Source organism: Jaculus jaculus, chromosome 1 (genome assembly GCF_020740685.1).
Source record: "Jaculus jaculus isolate mJacJac1 chromosome 1, mJacJac1.mat.Y.cur, whole genome shotgun sequence".
NCBI lineage: Eukaryota > Metazoa > Chordata > Mammalia > Rodentia > Dipodidae > Jaculus > Jaculus jaculus.
The window spans coordinates 224,345,514-224,371,583 of NC_059102.1; the positions used below are offsets into that span (position 1 = coordinate 224,345,514).

Below are 26,070 nucleotides of genomic sequence, written 5' to 3' on the forward strand. Positions count from 1 at the left end.
CTGTCTGAAGCAAGAAGCAAACACGTGATAATGTTCTGCACAGGGCATAAGTTTGTCTGCTTGTCCACATAGTTCTGGGAAAGTCATGCCTGGTTGCTTGATTGGGTATAGTCTTGAGAGCAGAGAAGAAAGGAGAAAACTAGGTTGACCATTACTAAAATGTAGGAACTCACTTGGGATCTACATTTGGGGGTATGTTTGAAGCTTTCTATAATAAAAAGGTAAAAACAAGGTGGGCATGGTGATGCCTTTAATCCCAGCCCTTGGGAGGCAGAGGTAGGACTGTCATGAGTTCAAGGCCAGCCCAGGACTACATAGTGAATTCCAGGTCAGCCTGGGCTAGAACGAGACCCTACCCTGAAAACAAAAACAAAAACAAAAACAAAACAGAGAGAAAGAGAAGCAAGTTTACATTTGGAGATTTCACAATCCTTCATATTAAGTAGAAGGTGACAAGATATATCCAGTTCCATATGGAAAGATTTGGCTCTGAGAGCAAACACTGGCCTTGTGAAAAGGGGCTGGGTAACAAATTCTCTTGCTGGGGTTTCCCAAACTAAAGTCTGCCTTCTACCCTGGGCCACCACCAGAAGATAGCTGGGTGGCAGGGAGGCAAAATAATAAAAATAATAATAGCCGGGTGTGGTGGCGCACACCTTTAATCCAAGCACTTGGGAGGCAGAGGTAGGAGGATCGCCATGAGTTTCAGGCCACTCTGAGACTACATAGTTAATTCCAGGTCAGCCTGGACCAGAGTGAGACCCTACATCGAAAAATAAAAAAATAAAAAATAATAATTAAGTGAAAAAAAAAAAGGCTTTTTCTGGTGCTAGGGATGGAAGCCTGAGCTTGCAAATGCTGAGCAAACTCTCTGCCACCAGCTGCCTCCGAAATGTCACTTTGCCTCTGAAGTGGGGCTGGAGGAAACCTAGCATCCGGTCATCCTGGCAAAGGCCCAAAACTCCGGAACAGCATGAGTGTCAGGTCCCGCTGAGACCTGACTGGCAGGAGCCAGGGAAATCCCTCAGGAATCCAAGCAGGAAGCAGCTGGAGAGGCGGAGACAGGGGGACTGCCAAGCTCCCAGGACTTCCCTGTCAAGGCTGTGAGATCTCAGTGGAGAATTTGAGACCCAGTTAGGACTGCGGGCTGGGGATGTGACTCAGAGGTAGAACACAGCCCCAAATCCCCAGTGAGGAGAGGGTCTATCTGGGAGGTGGAGCCTCACCTAGAATCCCCAGTAATAAATGAAGAAAATAGGGGTGCTTGGTTTCCTACTAGGAGCAAATGGTAAGACTCTATTGCTGAAGACTCCACATCCTTGCACTTCAAAGTTACTGAGAAATCTTGCTGGAGCTAAGCTGAAAACCTCAGTGAACATCTCAAGCCTTAAGTTTGGCCAGTCAGGCCAAATGAGCCAGTGGGTGCCATAGTGGCATGTCTGTTATGGGGGAAACCAACTGCACTCTAATTGGACTGGAGGCCTGCTACATGGGAGGGAATACATGCCTGATACTAAAAACCTATGAAGTCATGAGTTCCAGGGGTGTAACACCTACTGGTGTGTGGCTAAATGTATATATTATGCTCCCCAAAGTGCTAGATAAGCACTTTTCTTAATGATCATACCCATATATTCATGCTACAATCACCTCTGGTTAGGAAAGCTTCTCTTTTCAGATGGTGGTGACCTCTGGGATGACTCAAAAGGCACCATAGTGCTTAGAAGAAATGACAGAGGAGTGCCCAGCACTGAAACATCTCTATCACACCTTCCAAGGCTCAGGGTCCATTACAGAAGAGGTGGTAGGAAGAATGTAAGAGCCAAAGGAAGGACAGGACCCCTTTTACAATGTAGTCTTCCAGACACAAAATGACCTGGATATCCATGACCTTGCAGTGCCTGGCACTACCTACACAAGACCAGTATAATAGGAGGAAAAGATGATGACATCAAAATAAAAGACTGATTGAGAGGGGGAGGGGATATGAGGGAGAGTGAAGATGTGAACGGGAAAGTGGGAGGAGGAAATTATGGTTTATTGTCTATGATTATAAAAGTTGTCAATAATAAAAAAATAAATTAAAATAGGGCTGGAGAGATGGTTCAGTGGTTAAGATGCTTGCATGCAAAGCCTAAAGACTTGAATTTAACTCCTCAGTACCCACATAAAGCCAGATGCACAAAGAGGCACATGTGTCTGGATTTTGTTTGCAGTGGCTAGAGGCCCTGGCATACTCATATTCTCTCTCACTCTATCTGCCTGTTTCTCTCTTTCACACTCTCTCAAATAAATAAATAAAATATCTTTAAGCAGAGTGTGATAATGCACACCTTTAATCCCAGTACTCGGGAGGCAGAGGTAGGATTGCTGTGAGTTCAAGGTCACCCTGAGAGACTACGTAGTGAATTTCACATTAGCCTGGGCTAGAATGAGACCCTACCTTGAAAAAAAAACAACAAAAAATTCTCAATCAGAATGTCTTTACAAGGACTGGAGAGATGGCTTAGTGGTTAAGGCACTTGCCTGTGAAGCCTAAAAACTCATGTTCAAATCTCTAGCTCCCACATAAGCCAAATGCACAGTGATGCAAGCGCACATTGCACATGCACACAAGGGGGCGCACACATCTGGAGTTCCTTCACATCAGCTGAAGGCACTGTCATGCCCCTTCACTCTCTCTCTCTCAAAATAAATTTTTAAAATATTTTTTAAAAGTCGGGCATTGTGAAGCACACCTTTAACCCCAGCACTTGGGAGGCAGCGGTTGGAGGATTACCGGGAGTTCGAGGCCACCCTGAGACTACAGAGTGAATTCCAGGTCAGCCTGGGCTGGAATGAGATCCTACCTTGAAAACCCAGACAAAGTTAAGAGCTGGAGAAATGGCTTAGTGGTTTAAGGCATTTGCCTGTGAAGCCAAAGGACCCAGGTTCAATTCCCCAGGACTCACATAAACCAGATGCACAAGGGGCACATGCACCTGGAGTTCATCTGCAGTGGCTATAAACCCTAATGTGCCCAATTCTCTGTCTGTCTTCTATCTCTATCTCTGCTTGCAAATAAATAAATAAAAATTTTTTAAAGTTAAAAAAATAAGTCAACACACATCTTTAATTAATTAATTTATTTATTTAGTTTTGGTTTCCTTTGTTGTGGTTTGAGATGGTTTGTAGAAAATGCCACTATGAGCGGGAGGCAGAGGGGGATAAAGGTCTAGGAAGAGCGCACACACTGGCCCAGAACCGCCACTCTTAGCCCTGGATGCAATTCACACCAGGATGGATGGGTGAAGCTTCTTGGCTCTGGATGTTCCTGGACATGGTTGGGGCGGGGGGGATGTTGGCAGCAGGGACAGAATCTGGTGGTCAGAGCCTGGCTGCTAGGGCAAGTCTTTCCTTCTGTCAGACCTGAGCATCAGTTTCCTCATCTGTAAAATGGCACCACACAGTTGTCCAAGAATCAGGCACAGAATATTCGCCGACATAGAGAGCATGGAGAAGGTATGTGGCAGAGGCCAAGCTCACAGGCTGCTCGCAGGACCTGGAAGGACCTCTCAACTGCCCATCACAGGACTCTGGGCTGGGTGGGGTGGCTGTGGTGGAGGATGCTTTAGTGACCCCTGTGGAAATGACAAACACCCTTTCTTGCCCTGTGGTTTTCCATAAGTGACTTACCCACAAGATGTGCACTTGCATGAAATATTTGTACCACAGTAGGTCCCTAGCTATCTGTGGGAGATGAAGGACAGCCAAGTCCCTTCTGTAAAAATGTGAAGTATGGCTGGGTGTGGTGGCGCACACCTTTAATCCCAGCACTTGGGAGGTAGGAGGATTGACATGAGTTCAAGGCCACCCTGAGATTACATAGTGAATTCCAGGTCAGCCTGGGCTAGAGTGAAACCCTACCTCAGGAAAAAAAAAAAAAAAGAAAGAAAGAAAGAAAGAAAGAAAGAAAGAAAGAAAGAAAAGGAAAGCCCTCAAACGCCCATGGGTGTGTGTGTATTTTAGACAAGGTCATTCAAGCACTCACAAGGTAGAGGCAGGAGGATCATAAGTTCAAGACCAGCCTGAGACCCTGTCTCAAATATCAAAAAGGAAAAAAGCCAGGCATGGTGGCACACACCTTTAATCCTAGCACCTGGGAGGCATTGGTAAGAGGACTACCATGAGTTCAAGGCCACCTGAGACTACATACTGAATTACTGGTCAGCTTGAGCTAGAGTGAAACTCTACCTCAGCAAACAAACAAACAAACAAAAAAGCCAAAGGAAGGGTAGAACTCCTTACAACGTGTTCCTCCAGACACAAGATGGCCTGGATATCCATGACCTCACAGCGCCTGACACTGCCAACATAAGACCACCATAATAGGAGGAAAAGATAATGATATCAAAACAAAAGAGAGACTGATGGAGAGGGGAAAGGGATATGATGGAGAGTGAAATTTCAAAGGGGAAAGTGCGGGGAGGGAGGGAATTACCATGGGCTATTTTTTATAATCATGGAAGTTGTTAATAAAAATTTGGAAAAAAAGAAAGAAAGAAAGAAAATCAAAAAGAAGCCAGGCATAGTGGTGCAAGCCTTTAATCCCAGCACCCAGGAGCCAAAAGTAGGAGGATCACTGTGAGTTTGAGGCCAGTGTGAAGCTACAGAGGGAGTTCGAGGTCAGCCAGGACTACAGTGAAAACCCTACCTTGGGGGAAAAAATCAGAAAGGAAAGAAAAATTTAAAAACCCATCACTTTGGTTGTGGTTAAATAGATTCTGGGGCCTTCCTACAGTTCCTCATACCCAATGCATGGACATTCAGAGTCTCTCTGTGAGGGCATGCAAGTGTGTGTATCTTTGTGAGTGTGTGTATCTTTCTTAGTGTGCGTGCTTGTGTTTATCAGTGGAAGCTGCCCCTGCTCTGTGGCTCTTGCTCAGCTTGGGAGTGTACAGGATAGTTGGTGCGGGGTCACAAGCTGCAGCCATGCCCCTCCACACAGCACCTTTGCTAACTATAAACCAGGGGTTCCTCACCACCCCCCCCCAGCCAATATTGAAGTATAAATTGATACTTGAGATATGCCCCATCATATCGCAGATAGATGAGCAGGAACGTAAATTAGTCACCACCTCAACTCCCAAGGGTACATCAGAGCCTGGCCTTGGAAAATCTTTCTCAGGCTCAGATGCCCCTGCAGATTCTCCTCAGCCTACTCACCATAAGCTTAGTCAGCCTGGCCAGATCAGCAGACAAAGCCCCTTTCACCCTTGCCCCCTACACAGCCCCAACCCACTCCAGCATTTGCCACCACGGTACAGAAATCATTGAAGTTCTAACCTGCTGCCTCCTGGTCCCACAGCCAGAGAACAAGTTATGTCACAGTCACTGTTACCAGTGCCCAAGGTCTTTTTCAACTCTGGAATAAGAGAGAAAATCTTGGATACTGCTGGGGAAGCCCAGGCATTGGCTGGATCACAAGAAGTTGTCTTCCAAGCTATGCCAGTGGCAGACATTGCTAATCCATCCCTGCACAAGTCACTGAGACAGAAGAATGTAGGCTCCACCTTCCAACTCTGGGCAGACATTACAAATTCACTGAAGTGGGAATCCCTTCAGAATGTGCCAAACCTCTAGGATCAGAAACTCAACAAAGTTGTCTGTTTCTGGAATTAATTTTACATTTTGAAGTTTTTTTTTTTTTTTTAAATTAGCTGTTTTGGTTGGTTGGTTGGTTGGTTGGTTTTCGAGGTAGGGTCCCACTGTAGCCCAGGTTGACCTGGAATTCACTATGTAGTCTCAGCATGACCTCAAACTCACAGTGATCCTCCTACCTGTGCCTCTTGAGTGCTGGGAATAAAGGCATGTGCCACCATACCTGGCTTTAAAAATCGTTTTATTTTTTGAAAGGAGAGAGATAGGGGGATGAATATGAGATTGGGTATATGCCAGGGCTTCCAGCCACTGCAAACAAACTCCAGATGCAGGTGCCACTTTGTGTATCTGAAGAGTGCTGGGGAACTAAACTCAGGTCATTAAACTTTGCAGGCAAGCGCCTTAATTATTGAGTCATCTCTCTGACCTCTACAAGATTTATTTTTCATGTAGCCCTGTGCTTTTTTTCTTTTCCCATGCCAGGTCTCATGTTGCCCAGGTTGGCATTGAACTCACTATGGTGACAAAGATGACCTTGACATCCTGACCTCCTGGCTCAGCCTCCCTAATGCTGGGATGACAGGTATGCACCACTACACCCACCTACTTTGTTCCACTGAAAACCTCTGCTTTTCTATATAGTGGCTCATGCTTGTAATCCCAGCGCTCAAAGAGAGGCTCAGGCAGGAGGATGGCCAGAAAGACAGGGTTGTGCCGCCATCTCTCATTTGGCCCACAGAGCAAGGATATAGCCTTACTCTTGCCCTGTGGCTCTCAGCACTCACCAGTGGGCTCTCTGCAGTGACATCCTCTACTTCCTCAGAGGTGGGCTCTGTGACATCCCTCTCTGTGCTTGCCTTTGCTCCTTGTTTGCCTCTCCCATCCAAGGTCTGTCCTTTGTCCGGATCCCTAGCTCCCACCTTCCACTCACACCCCCCTATGGCTCCTGTCACATGCACAGTAAAGTCTAAACTGCACATCTGGCCCAGGGGCCTCCAGCCTCCCTTTCAGACCTTGTGCACAACCACATGGGCACCGTGACATCCCTGTGTCACCGCTGCCTGACATTCTTCCTATCAACATAATGTGTCAGCCATCAGTTGCAGAAGGGAGCAAGATGTTACTAGAACCATTGCCCCGCCAAGGAGCATGTGTTTGTTGACCCCTGCCTTCCTTTCCTTCCTCCTCCAGAGAACTCCTGCACAGCATCCTTCCAAGTACCTCCCCTTCAGGGAGCTCCATCCCTGTTTGTTGAGAACCTTCTATTCCAGTCTGACCTTATCTCAAAGGTCAAGGTCTGTGGGAGTGATAGGTGAGGGGTCCTGAGTGGGACTAGGATCCCCTGAGCCACATGACTACTCACCTCTGTCAATCCTCTGCAGCAACACTCCACGGAGAACATCTTCATAGACACCCTCAGTGGTGAGAGCCTGGCAGCCTGCAGCCTGGATCACGCCCTCGACCTCAGGCAGCTCCTGGAACACGCAGTTAAGGGCCAGGCTGTAGGCTGGACCTCTCCATGATCATGGTATGAGTTTGAGCTGTAGCTCTGGCCTGATTAGCTGGAGGGGCACTTGGCCCTCAGTTTCCCTTTCTATAAAGTAGCCTCACTCATAATCCTGAGTATTGTCATGGAGTTAGCACCTAAACCACAGTGTCTTGTGAATGTCCCCAGAGTTCACATGCCTGAAATTTTAATTCCCCCAGCACACAAGGAGAGCTGGGAACTCTGTCACAGAGTGACACTTTCACAAATGAATTAAAGCCACTTTCTCTGAGCTGGGGGAGATGGTTCAGTGGGTAAAGCGCTTGCCTTGCCAGCATGAGTACCTGAGTTTTACGCCTAGGGCACACATAAAAGTTGAATATTAGCCAGTGGTGCATGTCTTTAATCCCAGCACTTGGAAGGCAAAGGTAGAAGGATCACTGTGCAGTAGAGGCCAGCCTGAGACTACTTGGTGAATCCCAGGTCAGCCTGGGGTAGAGTGAGACCCTACCTCAAAATAAATAAAAATAATAAAATAAAATAATATAACATAATTAAAATAAAATAATAAAATAAAATAAAATAAAACAAACAAAAACAGTAGATGTGGCGACACACACTTGGAAACCCAGGGTGGGGTAGGCTCTCTGGGGCTCCTTGTCTAGCCTAACTGGTGAGCTCTAAGCTTATGGAGTGACTCTGTCTAAAAGAAAAGGTAGATGGCATTTGCAGAACAGCACCCAAGGCTGTCATCTGTAAGCATGCACACACATGCACACACACACACACACACTCCACTTTCTCAGGAGTGGATGAGATCATACCTTCGGACCTTTGCACAGGCTGTTCTCCCCTGTGCTCCCACCACATAGAACCCTAGGCCTTATTCATGTGCAGCAAGGCTGAATGGAACCTAGGGCCTCCCATATGCTCTGCATGTGCTCAACCCCTGAGATCTGGGCTGGAGAGATGGCTTGTGGTTAAGACATCTGCCTGCAAAGCCTAATGACCCATGTTCAATTCCCTAGTATCCACGTAAGCCAGATGCCCAAGGTGGCACATACGTCTGGAATTCATTTGCAATGGCTGGAGGCCCTGGTGTGCCATTCTCTCTTTCTCAAATAAATAAGTAAAATAAAATATTTTAAAAAGAAGAGTTAGCCTGGAAAGAAGCTCAGCTGTTAAGGTGCTTGCCTAAAAACCCTAAGGACCCAAGTTTGATTCCCCACAACCCACATAAAGCTTGATGCCCAAGGTGGCACATATGTCTGGAGTTCATTTGCATTGACTGGAGGTCCCTAGTGTGCCCATTCTCTCTATCTGCCTCTCCCCCTCAAATTAATAATTTAATTAAATATTTTTTTAAAACAGAGTCCTAGGGAAAACAGTGGGTATCACAGGAGCCACCTAACTGAGCCTCAGGGAACAGTTTCTGGTCCTCTCAGTGGCTCTCTGTCCCCTCTACAGAGAGGCATGACCTATGTGTCCCCTGCCCCATAGCTCACCACTTTGCAGCATGGCCTGAGCTGGCTCTGCAGGAAGGGTGAGAAGATTCTAAGCAGCCAGTCCCGCATGTACCTCTGCCGGGCAGACTCACTGTCAGAGGCCAGCTTCTGCAGGGAGCACATGGAGAATCCGTATGGTGACCCTCAGAGCCTCCAGGCCGCCACCACCACCCTCCCGACCATCAGCCTCACCTTTAGCACCAGCCCCTGGACTTTCTCCAGCTGCTGAACTGCTTGGTTACAGTCCAGAGCTGAGGTCAGACACTCATCCGCTAGTTGCAGGAAAGTGGCTACAGCGTCCGCCATGAGCTGCAGAAGGAGGTGCTGCAGTGACTCCCCCAACACACACACTCTCTCTCTCTCTCTCTCTCTCTCTCTCCAGGAATGTATGCTCTGGCCTCTGAGCCTTACACCTGCCCAGCTGGTGCCTTGGACCAGCCACCTCCCTGTCCCTCTGCCTATTCCTCTGTGCTTTTCACTGAGGAAACTTGCTCAGGAAGATAGTGCCACGGTGCCCAGACTGTGGAGCAGAGAGCCAGCCTGCCCTAGTGACCACTCTTGCACAGTGCACAAACTGAACTAAGGTGTCAAGCCACACTGGATCATTTCAACATACGTCCTCTTTAAGTACCATATCCAAAACAGCTCCCAGTCCTCACCCACCACTTTTTAAAAATTTACTTTGTTTATTTGAGAGAGATTAGAGGGAGAGAGGGAGAGAGGGAGGGAGGGAGGGAGGGACAGAGACAGAGAGTGAGAGAATGGCTGTGCCAGGGCCTTCAGCCATTGCAGATGAACTCTAGATGCATGTGCCACCTTGTGCAAGTGGCTCACGTGGGTATTGGGGAATTGAACCAGGGCCCTTTGGATTTGCAGGCAAGTGCCTTAACCACTAAGTCATCTCCCCACCCCCCCTTTTTCAAGTTAGGGTCTCACTCTAGCACAGGCTGACCTGGAATTCACTATGTAGTCTCAGAGTGGCCTTGAACTCATGGCGATACTCCTACCTCTGCCTCCCAAGTGCTGGGATTAAAGGCGTGCGCCACCACTCCCGGCTCCCTTTTATTTTTTTTTTTAAAGACAGTATTTCATGAAGACAAAAGCTGACCTCAGACTCTATATATGGCTGAATTTCTGATTCTTCTGCCTCCATTTCCCCAGTGCTGGGATGGCAAGCATGTGTCACCACACTAGGCTTCTCAAAAGGCTTGCTATGTCCCCTCTGACAGCCCTCACCTTAGTGCCAACCTTCCTTCCCTACTCCTATTCCTGACAGCTGGCACTCCCTGTAGAAGACAGGGCCTCCCAAACCTTGACTTGTCTTGCTTACACACCTGCTGCCCTCCAGTCACAGCCCAGCCCCTTAAGCCTGCATCCCTCTAGAATCCGCCCAGGCCGCTTGCCTACCCACCTGGCTCATTTCCCACCTCTCTGCCTTTCCATAAATTCAGACAACTTCTCCCAATGTGGTTCCCTCAACCAGGGCTATCCTTGGCATTGTCCTCACCTGCTGGGCGAGATCCTGGGCCCCAAACACCAGGCTCTGTATTCCCAAAAAACCAAACTGCGCGACCAGCGGCTGGAGACGACACAGACTCCTCTGGGGCTCCCGGTAGCAAGCCTGCATCAGCCCTGGGTCCCATGGTATCTCCCCAAATGTATAAACCTGCTCTTGCACAGTGAGGGGATGGGGAGAAAAACACTATCAGCTGATGGAAGCCCACAGGCCACCAGCCACCAGGCCAGGAGCTCCTCCTGGAACTCACCTCCCTGCGCAGCCGCCTGCCCGAGGGGTTCCTGCGCAAGTGGCAGGACAGCTGGTCCATACCTCGGGCCAGGAGGGTCCGCACCGCCCCTAGCGACGCTTCCAGGGGGCTCAGCAGCGCCTGTGTGAGTGGGGCCAGCTTCGCGTCCACCTCCTGGCGCAGGCACACCTCCAGAGGGCCTTGGACCTGGACTGCAGTGAGAGAAGCCGACCCTGGCTCAGTGGTGAGGTGGGTAGTCACTCACTGTGCAGATGAGGAAACTGAGACTGGGAGCAGGGAGCACTGCCCCAAAGGCGCAGGCCCAGGAGGCAGAGGTACTCAAACCCACATCTTGCTTACTGAGCATCAGAGGAGGCACAGTGGCTCTCCCCTGGTGTCTACTCTAACCTCAGCCAAGTCTTTCCCTGGCCCCGCATTTTCTCCAGTGGGGCCTCTGGCCACGCCCCTCCAGCCTCAAGCCCCACCCTTATGTGCATACACCCATTTCCCCTGTCACGCCCTGGCCACGCCCCTTGCATGGAAAACTCGATGGCCGACCACCTGTGGAGTTCTTGTCTCTTCTCATTTTCTGGCCCCGCCCCTGCTCCCCCTGGCCCCGAGTCTGGGCCTCACAGGCACTGCCCAGCTCCCGGGCTACGCCCCACACTGTCCAGTCCCTCCCCGATCAAGCCCCGCCCCTCTCCACAGACTCGCCCCTGGGCCCTGACTCCGCCCACACGTCATACCTATCCTCGGTGGCCCTGCCCCTGGGCCTCACCTTGACTGCCCAGTACCTGGCTAGCCTGGCAGCACCGCGTCCTGTCTCTTCCCAAGCAGGCCCCGCCCCAGCCCCGTCCCGGCCTCACCTAGCAGCCCTGCGGCGGCGAGCGCGCGCTGGCGCTGCACCGGCTCCAAGTCGCGGCGGATCGCCCTCTCCAGGGTTGCGAGCAGCTCGTCCTTCTCCGGCTGGAAGGCGCGGAGTCCCGCGGAGGTGCGGGCCAGCACGACGGCGTACGCGACCTCCAGGCGCTGCCCGGGACGGGAGGAGGGGCTTAGATGACAGCGGAAGCCACCACCGCCCACCCGCTGCCACCCGGGCGCCCCGCGCACCTCGGCAGGGGCCCCGGAGCCGCCCGCTCCCTGCAGACCCGCCGGGGTCTCAGCTTGCCAGGCCCGCAGCAGCTCCCGCATGAGCACGGCCGTCAGTACCTGCACGACATGACAAGACTGGAGTCGTCCGTGGGCGCCCGGCAGGCTGGGAGGCGCGGGGCTCCCGGGGGTCGCCTTGTGGGAGACACACTGACCTCCGCGTCCGAGCCCAGGGTCACGTCGTCGTCGCCATAGTGGCCCAGGCGCTGCCGGTACAGCCGGACGGCGTCCAGGAAGGCGTGGGCCGCGGGAACCTGGCTGCGCTGCAGGACTGAGAGGCGGCCTCCGCTCTCTCACCTCCCTGCCCAGGGACGCCTCCTGGCTTTGGCACGAGTCACCCTGCTGACCCCTCATCTCTTTTCAGATCTCAGCTTTGACATCAGTGGCCTCCACCGGGAAGCCTTCCCTCACCACCACCCCCAGCTGTGTTCCCCATATATGTCCCTGTCACAACACTACTGTGAAAGTCCCCTGTCTTCCCACAGCAAATCATTACATGGCTTAGAAAACAGGCTTAGCTCCCAAAGGAACACAGTGACACTTGCACCCAAACGTCTAACCCTTCCGGGGACCCACCTGTGCCCCGAAGCCGGATACCACCCTGCAGGGCATGCTTCCAGCCGCGCTGGGCCTCCCGGGTGTCCGCTGAGAAACAGAGGAGAGTGCGGAAGGGGTGCTGGAGGAAAAGGGGGAAGCTCACCGCCTCCCCCAAGATGGGGGCAGGCTCTGTGTGTGTGGGGTCACCTGAAAGCACACAGAAAGGGTCAGGCCTTGCTCACTCGTTCCTTGGTGGGTTCCTTCATTCATTCCTACATGACCATACAGGAGCCAGGCAGAGAGGTGGGCAACTGTGGGCCCAGCCCTGGAGAGACAGGCTGCAGGATGCTCCAGCCTCTGCTACATCTCAAGACTGTCTCAGAAACAAAACAGGTGGCACAGGGCGACACATAGAACACCTTTTATTTCTCAAAAAAAATTTTTTTTGGCTTTTCGTGGTAGGTAGCCCAGGCTGACTTGGAATTAACTATGTAATCTCATGGTGGCCTTGAAATTTCAGCAATCCTCCAATTTCTGCTGCACAAGTGCTGGGATTAAAGGTGTGCACCACCACGTATGGCTTGTTTTTATTTTTATTTATCATTATTATTTTATTTTCCGGGTAGGGTCTCACTCTAGGTCAGGCTGACCTGGAATTCACTATGTAGACTCAGGGTTGCCTTGAACTCATGGCGATCCTTCTACCTCTGCCTCCTGAGTGCTGGGATTAAAGGTGTGCAGCACCACGCTCGGATTATTATTATTTTTTTTTTTTAGAAGGGGAAGAGAAAGAGACAGAATGGGCGCCAGGGCCTCTAGCCTCTGCAAATGAACTTCAGACGCATGCGCCACCTTGTGCATCTGGCTTACGTGGGTACTAGGGAATTGAACGTAGATCCTTCGGCTTTGCAAGCCTTAATGGTTAAGCCATCTGTCCAGCTCCTAGAACCCCTTTTCTGCATAGTGTTGGAACAGGAGGGGAAGAAAGTAACCCAGACTTACCGTACCACCCATGCCGGAGACTGAGCAATTTCCTTTCCACCTCTGTCCTCAGGTCCCGCGGACACTGAATTTGATTGGTCTCTGCCCCTTCCTTCCCTGCTATCGCCCAGGGTCAGTGGTATGGTTTTTTTTGTTGTTGTTGTTTTGGTTTTTTTGTTTGTTTGTTTGTTTTCCCCCTCCTTTCCAGAATAAAAGTACTCTCCCAGGGCCAAGGTCGCTTGACAGGGGACACTTCGTAACAAACGGAGATACGGTTAGATAACACCAGGGCACTGGCCACAGCGGGGTGGAGGCTGAGATACAGAGTGGACCCAAATGCCACAGCAAGGCATAGACACAGAGCCTCACCTGGGGCGTGTGGGTGTAGCTGGTCCAAACGGTGGAGATGCTCATGCCCGGAGGAGAGCAAAGTGTACCCGGTCAGCGCCGCCGAGCCCAGGGGCTGGCCGCCAGCTTCGAACACCTGAGAACCAGGAACAGACGTGAGGGAGGCCAGACAGGGGCTGCTTGTTCACAGCTACGAAAGGAAGGGAGTGAGGGGGGAGAAGGCAGGCTGCTATTTTCCCTGCGGGCCATCTTCCTCAGCACTTGCTACCCCAAGACTCACCGCCAGCCACGCCCCTCCTCCCTGGGATTCTAGATGGGGCTCCACCTCCCGGCCACGCCCCTCCTCACTGGGATTCTAGGCGGGGCTCCACCTCCCGGCCACGCCCCTTCTCACTGGGATTCTAGGCGGGGCTCCACCTCCCGGCCACGCCCCTCCTCACTGGGATTCTAGGCGGGGCTCCACCTCCCAGCCACGCCCCTCCTCACTGGGATTCTAGGCGGGGCTCCACCTCCAGCCACGCCCCCTCCTCACTGGGATTCTAGGCGGGGCTCCACCTCCAGCCACGCCCCTCCTCACTGGGATTCTAGGCGGGGCTCCACCTCCCGGCCACGCACCTCCTCACTGGGATTCTAGGCGGGGCTCCACCTCCCAGCCACGCCCCTCCTCACTGGGATTCTAGGCGGGGCTCCACCTCCCAGCCACGCCCCTCCTCACTGGGATTCTAGGCGGGGCTCCACCTCCAGCCACGCCCCTCCTCACTGGGATTCTGGGTGGGGCTCCACCTCCAGCCACGCCCCCTCCTCACTGGGATTCTAGGCGGGGCTCCACCTCCCAGCCACGCCCCTCCTCACTGGGATTCTAGGCGGGGCTCCACCTCCCGGCCACACCCCTCCTCACTGGGATTCTAGGCGGGGCTCCACCTCCCAGCCACGCCCCTCCTCACTGGGATTCTAGGCGGGGCTCCACCTCCAGCCACGCCCCTCCTCACTGGGATTCTAGACGGGGCTCCACCTCCAGCCACGCCCCCTCCTCACTGGGATTCTAGGCGGGGCTCCACCTCCAGCCACGCCCCTCCTCACTGGGATTCTAGGCGGGGCTCCACCTCCAGCCACGCCCTTCCTCACTGGGATTCTAGACGGGGCTCCACCTCCAGCCACGCCCCCTCCTCACTGGGATTCTAGGCGGGGCTCCACCTCCCGGCCACGCCCCTCCTCACTGGGATTCTAGGCGGGGCTCCACCTCCCGGCCACGCCCCTCCTCACTGGGATTCTAGGCGGGGCTCCACCTCCCAGCCACGCCCCTCCTCACTGGGATTCTAGGCGGGGCTCCACCTCCCAGCCACGCCCCCTCCTCACTGGAGTTCTGGGCGGGGCTCCACCTCCCGGCCACGCCCCTCCTCACTGGGATTCTGGACGGGGCTCCACCTCTCAGCCACGCCCCTCCTCACTGGGATTCTAGGCGGGGCTCCACCTCTCAGCCACGCCCCTACTTACTGGGATTCTAGGCGGGGCTCCACCTCTCAGCCACGCCCCTCCTCACAGGCAGGATGAGGTTTCCTGTAGCGGAGTTGCCAAGTCCCCCACTTTACCTCTTTGTGTTGGAACCACTCCAGACGACCGTCCCCACGAAGGACACAGAAGACGGGCTGCCACTGAGGGGGGTGGCCCCTCAGCTGCATCAGGGGTCCTCGGTGCTCCCGGACTCGAGGCAGCTTCTGCAGAGGAAGGCCTGAGAGTGACATGTCATCCTTTGATGACGCCACCTGAGTCCCCAGTGCCATTAAATTTATGTTGCTCAGCCCTTTCCTCTCTCCCCTTCTCCCTCTTGGAGAAAGGGTTTCGTGTAGCCCACACTGGCCTCAAGCTCCTTCGTAGCTAAGGATGACCTTGAACCTCTGCTTCTTGTGCCTCCTGAGTGCTGAGGTGACAGACAGAGCCCCCAGAGCCCCACGTGCCCTCCGTGCCAGAGGCCAACAGGGAAGCAGACAGCAGTGACAGTTGCCGCTGAGGCCTGGGAAGGACGGCTGGGCTGCAGGACGGGCATGCACCTTGCTGCGGGTCAGCTGGCATCCGGCCGGCTCCCGGGGACCCAGCTCCCCCGAGACCTGCCTCAGCACCGCAACGGCGAGCTGCCGGCGGTAACAGGGCAGGAAATTCCTCAGCAGCGCGTCCACCTGACCTGCAGGGACAAAGGGACAGTGATGGGGCCCTGCAAGGCAGAGCCTAGGAGACTCAGCTTCTGAGCACCCTGAAGGCTCCAACCAGGAGGTGGCCCCATCCCTTCACCTTGAGTCACCCAGGTGGTTATATGCCACTTTTTTTTTTTTTTTAATGCAAGAGAGCAAGGGTGAGAGAGAATTGGCATGCCAGGGCCTTTAGCCACTGTAATTTCCAAGCCAGCCTGCAACTACATAGTGAATTCCAGGTCAACCCCGGCTAGAACCTACTTCAAAAACAAAACAGAACAACAGAAACCTTTCATCCTCCTGCCTAGCATGTGGTCTGATAGTTGCAGCAGCAGCAGCCACCATTCTACTATAAGGTGACCTGGGGCACAGACCAGCCTACCCACTTCCTTCATTTCTCCATAAGAGAGAAAGTAAATCTTATTTTAAAAAACAACCTTAAATCTAAGTAACTTGGTGAATTCCTACAAGGGCTCTGTAAAAGTAGGCTTATCTGTTTTCCAGATAAGAGAATGAGCCCCAAGGAGGGCAAGTCACTCTCCCAAAGGCACACAGCAAGTGAGGACAGCAGCTGATTTTGGGACTAGATGCCACAAGCCTTTGCACACAGTTCACACTACTCTACACACATCCTCCAGCCTGGTCTGGCTGCTCTACTCAAAGCAGTCACCCACACCTTCCTTGCTCTTCTTCCTACTCATGGAAACTCACCATTTCCACCTCACCTGCCATTTAGGAGACAATGACTTGCTCTCTTTTCTGGTCTATACAGTGTCCAGGGCAGCCCCACTTCTCCATGTCACCACCCCATCGGGACCCTCCAGCCCTGGCTTCCCTGAGTCCCCAATGTCCATGCAGAAGGGCCTGCTGGTCCCAGCCACATAGAAGGACCTTCTGGAGACCCGGCTGAGGCTTTTCCTGTCACTTGTCCCATGACCCCACCATTCTGAAACCTTCCCTGAGCAGGCACCTGGGGTCACCAATTCTAGATGCAGAAATATTACATTTGACTTTGTTTTTTGGGGGGGGTGGGGTTCATGGAGCCCAGGCTGGCCTTGAACACACTATGTTGTCCAGGGGTGATCTTGAACTCCTGGTCCTCCAGTGCTGGAGTGACAGATGTGTGTGTGCCACCATGCCCTGCTGTTTTAATTTCATTTAAGTCTTGAATCATTCCTAACATTATTGCCCATCAGAACTTGAGACACACACAAATAAAATTATCCAAGAAGCTCCCAGATGCCATGTGAGTGTGGCATTGTGGGCACTGGATGGTGTGACCCAGAACCCCTCTCCCTGTTCCCTCTCCTCACCCCTCAGCTGTTGCTGCTGCCTTTTGTCCAGGGGGCTGGAGGGCCTTGCCCCCATCCTGCTGCAGGACCCGTCCTCTCCTCACAGCCACCACAAGGTGCCGGGTGGCCACTGAGAAGTTTAAATGCCACCTGTGTTCAAAAGCCTGGACGGGTTGTGGGCGTGATGCCACCCCTGCCCCACCCTGCCCTGCCTCCTCCTGTCCCTTGGGGCCAGGCTGGACAGAGGCCGCTGGTTTCTGAGGAGAGAATGGGGGATTTCTAGGGGGTGTGGGGAAGAAATGTCTTGACTGAGAAGTGCCTGGTGGTGCATATCTGTTAACCCAGCACTCAGGAGGTAGATGAAAGAGGATCAGGAGTTCAAGGTCACCCTCTGCTATATAGGGAGTTCCAGGTCAGCCTGGGCTATATAAATGAAGAAATCACCTGGGGACAGGTCATTAGAGAAGAGGTGCCCCTCCACTTCCATGGCAGTTGACACTCCAATACATAATCAGATCATGACTGTGGCAGGGCCTGTGGTGACTGAAACTCAATCTCCCAGCACTCCTTGCTGACACAAGGTTCTATGATGTAGTCTGGCCATGAAGATGAAGTGTCTGATGTGAAGGCTGGTTTATTTCCTTGTCAACCTCTTTTCCTTTCCTTTTCCAGAGGCTGGAATGTGGACATGATAGCTGGACCCGAGCAGCCACTTTGCCTCATGAGGTAGTCCTATGTAGTAACAGTATTCCAGTATCTTGAGAGGGTCATAGAAACTATGATATATCCTAGGCAGGGCCTCTGGTGGGACCCCGGCCCTCGCCCTCTTACCCTCCCTTGCCTTGCCAGCCATGTCAGCCTCTGCCCATGATTCTAGTCATCACCTGCTTTTGCCTGTATCTCCAGCTGGGCAGCTTCCTTCCCCCTTTTAGCTGTTTATTAACCAACCGGCTTCTGTTCAGGCTCTGTCCCACTTCCTCATCTTTGTAGCTGAGGTGCCCCTAGGGACAAGATGCTGAAGGAAAGTTCACTTTCTGTGGTTTGGGGAACGCCCCTTTGGGCCTTGTCAGGCAGTACTGAATGCCCCCTGCATCCAGCAGCCTCTCCTCCTTGGTCCTGGCAGCTGAGGTGGGCTGTGAGCACGGAGATACTTATCCTGCTCAAGACTCCTGCAGGTAAACAGTAAAGTGGGCATGGCCGGCATTTGTCTCCACAGGGCTGTGTGGGTCCTGGAGATGCCGGCTGATGTGTCTCAGGGTGAATCCTGGTGTTTCATTATAGCAGATCTCCTTTTCCCCTTGTGGACCTTGCTGGACCTCCACAGTCACTTTGGACTGATGTGGGTGCCCATGATAACCACAGAAAGTGCTGGGCCTGGATACTCAGAGCTCAGCCTGAGGGCCTGGAATAGAGCTCAGCTGACAGGCCCACTCTCTAACCTTTAATCCTCACACCTTTTTTGGAATACAGACCATTTTTTTTGGTAATTTTTTATTGGACATTCTGGGGATCAAAGCCTTGGTCTCAAGCATGCAAAGCAGGTGTTCTGCACTGAGCTCGAGGCCCATGGAGAACAACATCACCTTCTTCAGAGAAAGGGCTGTAGGCCAGAACCCACCCTGGGCATCAAAACCAGGGACCACAGACTTCCATAATTACTCCTGTAGTATCCCAGTGGCCAGGGCTGGGCCTGCAGGCTGTGCTGGGACAGGCAGGGCTGGCAACCACTATTAGCTTCCTGCAGCCCCACACAGCCTTTCAGGAATGAGAAAGCCCAGGGTGCGGTATCCAGGAGAGGCCCAGCCCCAGAAGGCCCCAGGTCCCCCAGGTCCCATCTGTGGAGTCCTTCTGGCTGGCTACAATGTGGAATGCTTCTCGAAGGGCAGTGTGAGGAGCCGGGCGGCTGACTCATCCAGGAACCAGCAGAGCTTCCCGGTGTGTGGCTGGACTAGGGCAGCAGGCAGCGGGCTGTCCTCTTTGTCCTCCAGGAGGCGCTGTGGGGAGAAGGGCAGGAGTGTGAGGCCACAGCCTCAGCAGCCCTCAGAAATCTCAGACCCCACAGAGAACAGTGCGTTTGGTTTTTGTTTCAAGGCACGGTCTCACTCTAGCCCAGGCTGACCTGGAATTCACTATGTAGTCTCAGGGTGATCACAGTGATCTTCCTACCTCTGCCTCCCAAGTGCTGGGATTAAAGGCCACCATGTCCTGCTAAAAAATGCAGCTTTTGATGCTATGAATTTGCCTCTGAGTGCTGCTTTGACCTCATCTCATCAATTGTGGGTCACACCTATTAGTTCCTAACTACCCTGTAATCTTACTTTGATTTCCTTTAGCCTGAGAGCTACTGAACCACCTTTATAAACTATTTCTGTCACAAGTATAAGAGGGCATTCTTTCCCAGGGGCCTGTCACAGTTCTGCGACTGGAACCTTTGGATGTTACCTTTAGAACAGCTGCCTTCCCTTCTCCTGTGGCCACAAAGATGACCGTTCGAGCTGCGTTCAGCACAGGGAGTGTCAGGGTCACTCGCTCAGGTGGTGGCTTCGGGGAGTCACTGATGGGAGCCACAATCTTCTCTCGCTCCTGGGAATAGAAAGACAAGGTCATTCCAATTTCTTTGTGTGTGGATGTGGATGCATGTGTGTGGCTGTATGTGTGGAGGCCAAAGGTTGATGTTGATGTCTTCCTTATTCACTCTTCACTTTACTTACTTAGGCAAGGTCTCTCACTTGCGCCCAGAACTCTCAATTCAGTCTAACTAGTAAGCTTGCCCAGGGCATCCTGTCCTCACTGTCCAAATGCTGGTATTATAAGCTGCCACCACACCTACCTGGCACTTACATGGGTTCTGGGCTCTAAATTCAGATCCTCATGTTGGCACAGAAAGCACTTTATCCACTGAACAATCTTGCTGAGCTAACCCATTTACAAGTTTTCTTTTTTCAGAGTGTGAGCATGGACATGTGTGTGCCAGTGTCCTCTGAAGTCAGAGGACAACTTTTGGATGTTGGTCCTTGTCTTCCACCTGGTTTGAGGCAGGGTCTCTTGTTTACTACTCCATTTGCCAAGCTAGCTGGTCCATGAGATGCTGGGAAGCCCTCCTGTCTCTGCCTCCTCTCACGCATACTAGGAATACCGAGGCCAGCCACACCTTGTGGCTAGTATGTGGGGTCTGTGGATCTAAACTCAGGCCCTCATGCTTCTATGGTAAGCATTTGACTCATTGAGCTGTCCCTCTAACCCACATTTTGACTTTTGTGTTCTGTTTGCAGAACTCAGGTCCTGGTACACACCAGGCATGTGCTCACCATCAGACCCATTCAAGCTTAATCATTTGGTTGTCATAGGTTTTTGTTTGCAGGATTTTAGGCAGTTTTTGAGACAGGGCCTCATTCTGTAGCCCAGGCTGGCTTTAAATCCAATGGTTCTCCTGCTTCCACCTCAAGTAGTGGGATACCAGGCACATGCCACCACATGTGGCTCAAGGTCTTTTTTTAGATGGGCCACCTGAAGGCCACAGTGTATGTTCCCTGCAGGCAGCTACCCTGTGGGAGCTGCAGACACCTGAAGCTTGGGGTGTAGGGTGCTTCGGAGTGTGAGGTCAGGGTCTGTGCCCACACTCACCTGCAGGAGTGGGTGACCGGGGAACAGTGAGCAGGTGTGGCCATCTGGGCCCACCCCCAGGATCAGCAGGTCGAACACAGGAATAGCGTCTCCTTGGAAGGCCTGGATGGAGGAGGAGGATCAGGGAGGTTGTGCAGGGCTTAAAGATCACACAGGGAGTGGTCAGAGAGAGAGAGAGAAGCCAGAAGATCTAGCCTTCTGTTTCTATGGGTCTTGTACCCCCAACATTAAACAATGTTACACTGAGCTGATGTGGTACTACATGGCAGACCTTTTTTGTCACAATACCCCAAATGCACAGTGTGATACACACTGCAGCATGACTTCCACTGGGGATTCTGAGCTGGCTAGAGATGATGGTTTGGGGGATTTTGAAAAAGAGTCTCACTATACAGCCTAGGCTAGCCTGGAACTTATGGCAATCCTCCTGCCTCAGCCCCCTAAGTGCTAGAATTGCTGGGATATACCACCACACCACACCTGGCTTGATTAAAGGGACTCTCTTCTGTGAGGTCACACTTTTCACCTATCCAGTGGCCAAGAATCATAGGACTGGGGATACTAGTGTCCCTAAGATGTGAAGGTGGTGACTCCCTGTTCTAACCTCAGAAAGGGCTTTCTCACAGGGGTGCAGAGTATGCCCAAATCTGTTGCTGTGTGATTGGCCATGACTGCTAAGGACATACTTCTCTCTGGCACCTCCCTGTACTCACCTCAGCTTCTCCCCAGGAACCCCCTGCCTCAGGTTTTCCTTTGGCTTCAGTTTCTCCCTGGGACCCACCTGCCTCAGCTTCTTGGCGTAGTCCTCAGCTGCGTCAGATACAGGCAGTGTGGGGTTGATGGTGATCACCTGGCTGTCGGGGACTGGCAGCTTCGAGAATAGGTGAGTCTGTGGTAGAAGGAAGGGCAATGTCAGCGAGGGATGTGACCTACAAACTTTACTGTCCTCACACCCACAGAGAGAGACACTGAGGCACAGTCCATGCATGGCATGAATGCTATGAATGAGATCTGCCACATCCACCATGAGACCCCTCCTACTGCTTTCCTCTTCCAGGACATGGACTTGAGACAGAGTCACATATAGCAGAGGCTGGCCTAGCACTTCTGAGTCTCCTGCCCTAGCCACCCAGTACTGGGATGACAGGCATGCCACCATACTAGGCCACAACTCTGGGGCTCTTGAAATGGCATGAATCACACCGGGCATGGTGGCACACACCTTTAATCCCAGCACTCAGGAGGCAGAAGTAGGAGAACAGCGGTGAATTAAGAGGCCAGCCTGACACTACAGAGTGAATTCCAGGTCAGTGTGGGCTAGAGTGGAACCCTATCTTTAAAAAAAAGAAAGAAAGGAAGCAAGGAAGAAAAAGAAAAGGCATGAATCCCACTCCTGAGGGCTCCGCCTTCCAAGACCATCATCCTGGGGCCTAGGGTTTGAGCAAGACTTTCCAAAAGCATAATATTCGGACTCTAAGCGTCTATACACACTGATAGGGATCTGGATAAACAAAGCCAGAAGGAATATGGGTGCTACATTCAGTTCTGTCACACAAGCCCCTCAAACTGTGCATGATGATGCGTGCCTGTCATCGACGCACGTAGGAGGTAGAGGCAGGAAGATCTGGAGTTCAAGGTCAGCGTTGGTTACAGAGTGAGTTACATAGTGGGCTGCCTAAGACCCTAGCCAAAAATACACAACAGGGACTGGAGAAATGGGTCGGAGGATCAAGCCCTTGCATCTCAAGCTAGAGTACCTGAGTTTGATCTTCAGACCCCACATAAAAAGCCAGAAGCCATGGTAGGTTTTTGCAATGCCAACATGCTGACATTGATGGTGAGGCGGGATGCAGACAAGAAAATTCCCAGGAAGCTCAAGGCGAGCCCAGCAAAAAACAGAATCCAAAGACAGAAACCCTCACCCAAAATGAGGTGGACGGGAGAACAACCCCAAAGTTGTCCTCTGCCTTCTACACTCATACACGAACAGATGCACACACATATATCTGATACCCAATGTGCAGGGTCCCTTTTTGTAGCGCTGGGGATGGAACCCAGGACCTTGCTTGATGACTTGCAATGGACTCCCACATCCCTTCTGGCCCCTACATGTCAGACGCAGGCAGGGTGGGGCTCTGGCCTCAGTTTCCTCACCTCTGAAGTGGGTGTAGTGAAAGACCCCCCTACGCCTCCCAGGGCCAGGCTTCCTCCCGCGGGCGGAGTGCAGAGAGACAAGCGAAGGTCTTGGGGGCCAACGCAGGTCCTCCATGCCTCAGTTTCCATGTGTGAACCAAGCGCATTCCCCAATTCTACAGGGACCTGAAGTCTCCACCAACTTTCACCAGCCAGGGGGTCGACAGACCGTCAGGCGCCTGGGGTCCATGGCCACTCACTATTCCGGGCTAGAGGGGAGACAAGTGAGGCCCGGGACCCTGCCGGTACTTCCTGGGATGAAGCAAGAGGAGGGCGTAGCAGGCAGCCATCGCACCTCTCACGCAGACAGCGAAAGTGGCGGAACCCAGTTGGGGTCTCAAGACCAGCTAGCCAGGAGCGGCTCTATACTACCCAGCAATAGGAGGCTGACTTGGTATGATACCCAGCGGCTACCGTAGCTGGCGATGGGCAGAACACGCGCCAGCCACCGCAGCTAGGATTCAAACCCCGAGCAGTTTTCCGAAAATGACCCCGCTACTAGCAGCCACTTTAAAGGTTCAGGTAATGGGCGTGGCGGTCATCCGCGACCCGTGGAGAGCGCAGCTCGGGCCGTGGGCGTTCACTTCCGGTATGACCCTAGCAGCTCCCATAGCCCGGATACAGTAGGTGTGGTCCTCCCGGTCTGACCCCAGGCGGCGCTGTAGCCCGGGTTTAGTCGGGAGGTGTGGCCCCCGGCGGCCCCCGTAGCGCTCACCCGGTAAAGGCCGTACGTGCTCTCTGCGTGTTCGAAGGGCACGAGGCGTTCGTCGCAGAAGCCCACGGTCCAGCGTGCGAGGCTGGCGGGCCCGGCGGCGGCGGCGGCGGGGGGCAGGTCACGAGCCAGCATGGAGACCAGGCTACCGCCTGACAGGCCAATTGAGAAGCGGCCGCGGGCTCCTTCCAGGCAGCACGCTGCCCGCTGCGCCACCAGCTGCGCCAGTGACGCGCCCAGCTCCTGCGGGTTGGAGAAGACCGAGATGAGGCCCGGGGCTGGGGCGGCCATGGCGGCGGAGGCGGAGAGGCGGAAGCGCTCCCGGCGGCCGCCTGTGCGCCTGCGTCAAAGCTGACCAGTTTTAGCAGCTCGCCGTGCACTTGCGCAGTTGTGCGTATGAAGTCGCTGCAGGGTCCCGCAGGCCGAGCCCGTGTCCTTCTCAACCTCGGAGTCTGAGGGAGCTGCCTCAAAGAATGGGGGTTCTGAGGTTAGGGGAGGAGGGTACGATTTGAAAGTTTGTTTTTTTTTTTTTAATATTTTTATTTATTTGTTTGAGACACAGAAAAATAGAAAGTGGCAGATAAGAGAGTGAGAGACAGTACGGGCGCACCAGTCCTTTTTCACTGCAAATGAGCTCCAGATGCATACAACACTTTGTGCATCTGGCTTTATGTGGGTACTGGGGAATTGAACCCAGGCTTCAAGCTTTGTAACCAGTGCCTTTAACTACTGAGCCATCTTTACAGGCCTTGATTTTTTTTTTTTTAAGATTTTTATTTATTTATTTGAGAGTGACAGAGAGAGAAAGAGGCAGATAGAGAGTGAGAGAGAGAATGGGCGCGCCAGGGCTTCCAGCCACTGCAAACGAAGTCCATACGTGTGCGCCCCCTTGTGCATCTGGCTAACGTGGGTCTTGGGGAATTGAGCCTGGAACCGGGGTCCTTAGGCTTCACAGGCAAGCGCTTAACCACTACGCCATCTCTCCAGCCCAGGCCTTGATTTTTAAAGAGAGAATTGGCACGCCAGGGCCTCAGCCAGTGATATCGAACTCCAGACGCTTGTGCCACCTAGTGGGCACGTGTGACCTTGTGCTTGCCTCACCTTTCTGCATGTGGCTTACATGGGATCTGGAGAGAGGCCGAACATGGGTCCTTAGGCTTTGCAGGCAAGTGCCTTAACTATTAAGCCATCTCTCCAGCCCTGATAGGTTCTTTTTCTTTTGTTGTTGTTGTTTGGTTTTGGAGACAAGGTCTCATGTAGTCCAGGCTGCTCTCAAACCCCTAATCCTCATCCTCTACTCACAAAGAACTTCAGTTAATGATATGCAGTCCCAAAGCCCTCTTCTTGCACTTTTTGGTAGTGCTTGTTTGTTGTCTATAGGATATAAACTCTGAGGCTGTGGAGGTGACATCAATGAAAGATGCTTGCTTGCAAAGCCAAATGGCCAGGCTCCATTTTCCAATGCCCTTATATAGTTAGATGCACTAAGTGGTACATGCATCTGGAGTTCATTTGTAGTGGCAGGAGGCTGTAGCGCACCCATTCTCTCTTAAATAAATAATAAAATTACAAAATAAAATACAAGCTCTGTAAGACAAAGCATATCTAAGTTTTCTTCATGGGTGACCCTAAGCCTCCTAAATTATGCCTATTACAAAATACCATGAAACGTGTTTGTTGAATTATTTCAACCAAACCCCTTTGGGGTCTGTTGTGTTCATCTGAGCAGTGAAAGAGTCTTCCAGCCTGGCCATGAAGGAGCTCCCCAAGGACTTTAGTTGACGAGGTGGAATATTTCAGGGAATAATATGGGCTGGAGACTGCTGGATCCAGAGCTGGACATCAGAGGCTAGACTAGGTCTCTAGGGTGTAGTGAGTGCTGGCAAACTCATGCTCTGGCCTCTTCAAGTCAGCAGATTGGCACTTGGGAGGAAGAGGCAGGGGGAAAGGGGGGATTGCTACAAAAGCTCAAGGCCAGCCTGGGCTACAGAGTGAGAGCCTGTCTCAAGAAAAATAAAAAATAAAAAAAGAGAAAGAAAGAAAAAGCAAAACCAGACATTTTGAGCTGGAGAGATGGTTTAGTGGTTAAGGAATTAGCCTGTGAATCCTAAGGACCACCTCAGAACCCACATAAGCCAGAGGCATAAAGTGACGCTGGAGTTCATTTGTAGTGGCTAAGGCCCTGGCACACCAATTTTTTGCTCTTGCACATGTGCGCGCTTTCTCTCTCTCATAAATTAAAAAAAAAAAAGACATGTTCAGCTATTGGAAACTATATTCAGGAATGGTAAGATGGCTTAGTGGGTAAAGGCACTTGCTTGCAAAGCATGCTGTCCTGGGTTTGATTCCCCAGTACCCACTTAAAGCCAGATACACAGTGTTGCATGAATCTGGAGTTCATTTACACTGGTAAGAGAATCTGGCACACATAGACACATTCAAATAATGTATTTTTTTTAAATACTTTATTCATTTGACAAAAAGAGAGAGAGAATGGGCATGCCAAGACCTCCAGCCACTGCAAACGAACTCCAGATGTGTGCACCCCCTTGTGCATCTGGATAACTGGGTCCTGGGGAATTGAACCTGGGTCCATTGGCTTCGTAGGCAAACACCTTAACCGCTAAGCCATCCCTCCAGCCCCAAATGATTTTTTTTTTAATTTTCATTTA

The 26,070-nt window shown here is 52.3% G+C and overlaps 2 protein-coding genes across 3 annotated transcripts; both read right to left on the reverse strand.

Annotated features, from left to right (window-relative positions):
- Positions 1 to 3,434: 3,434 nt before the first annotated feature.
- Positions 3,435 to 16,945, reverse strand: Niban3 (niban apoptosis regulator 3). The gene is made up of 15 exons (XM_045160637.1): positions 16,891 to 16,945; positions 15,440 to 15,570; positions 14,981 to 15,106; positions 13,413 to 13,527; positions 12,102 to 12,269; positions 11,681 to 11,796; positions 11,460 to 11,585; positions 11,243 to 11,405; positions 10,398 to 10,588; positions 10,139 to 10,297; positions 8,824 to 8,940; positions 8,632 to 8,739; positions 7,004 to 7,115; positions 5,326 to 5,404; positions 3,435 to 3,593 (listed from the first exon to the last, which is right to left on the reverse strand). Exons 1-15 carry the CDS (start codon positions 16,943 to 16,945, stop codon positions 3,566 to 3,568), a joined length of 1,794 nt encoding a protein of 597 aa, XP_045016572.1. The 3' UTR covers positions 3,435 to 3,565.
- A 1,388-nt stretch (positions 16,946 to 18,333) lies between these two features.
- Pgls (6-phosphogluconolactonase) lies at positions 18,334 to 23,715 on the reverse strand. Of its 2 annotated transcripts, none has more exons than XM_004666035.2 (5): positions 23,402 to 23,715; positions 21,275 to 21,382; positions 20,494 to 20,595; positions 19,312 to 19,452; positions 18,334 to 18,863 (listed from the first exon to the last, which is right to left on the reverse strand). In XM_004666035.2, the coding sequence occupies exons 1-5, from the start codon at positions 23,687 to 23,689 to the stop codon at positions 18,726 to 18,728; spliced, it is 777 nt and encodes a 258-aa protein (XP_004666092.1). In that variant the 5' UTR covers positions 23,690 to 23,715; the 3' UTR covers positions 18,334 to 18,725. The 2 variants fall into 2 exon arrangements, with proteins under 2 accessions (XP_004666092.1, XP_045016939.1); XM_045161004.1 differs by lacking the exon at positions 23,402 to 23,715 and adding an exon at positions 22,648 to 22,802.
- Positions 23,716 to 26,070: the final 2,355 nt, after the last annotated feature.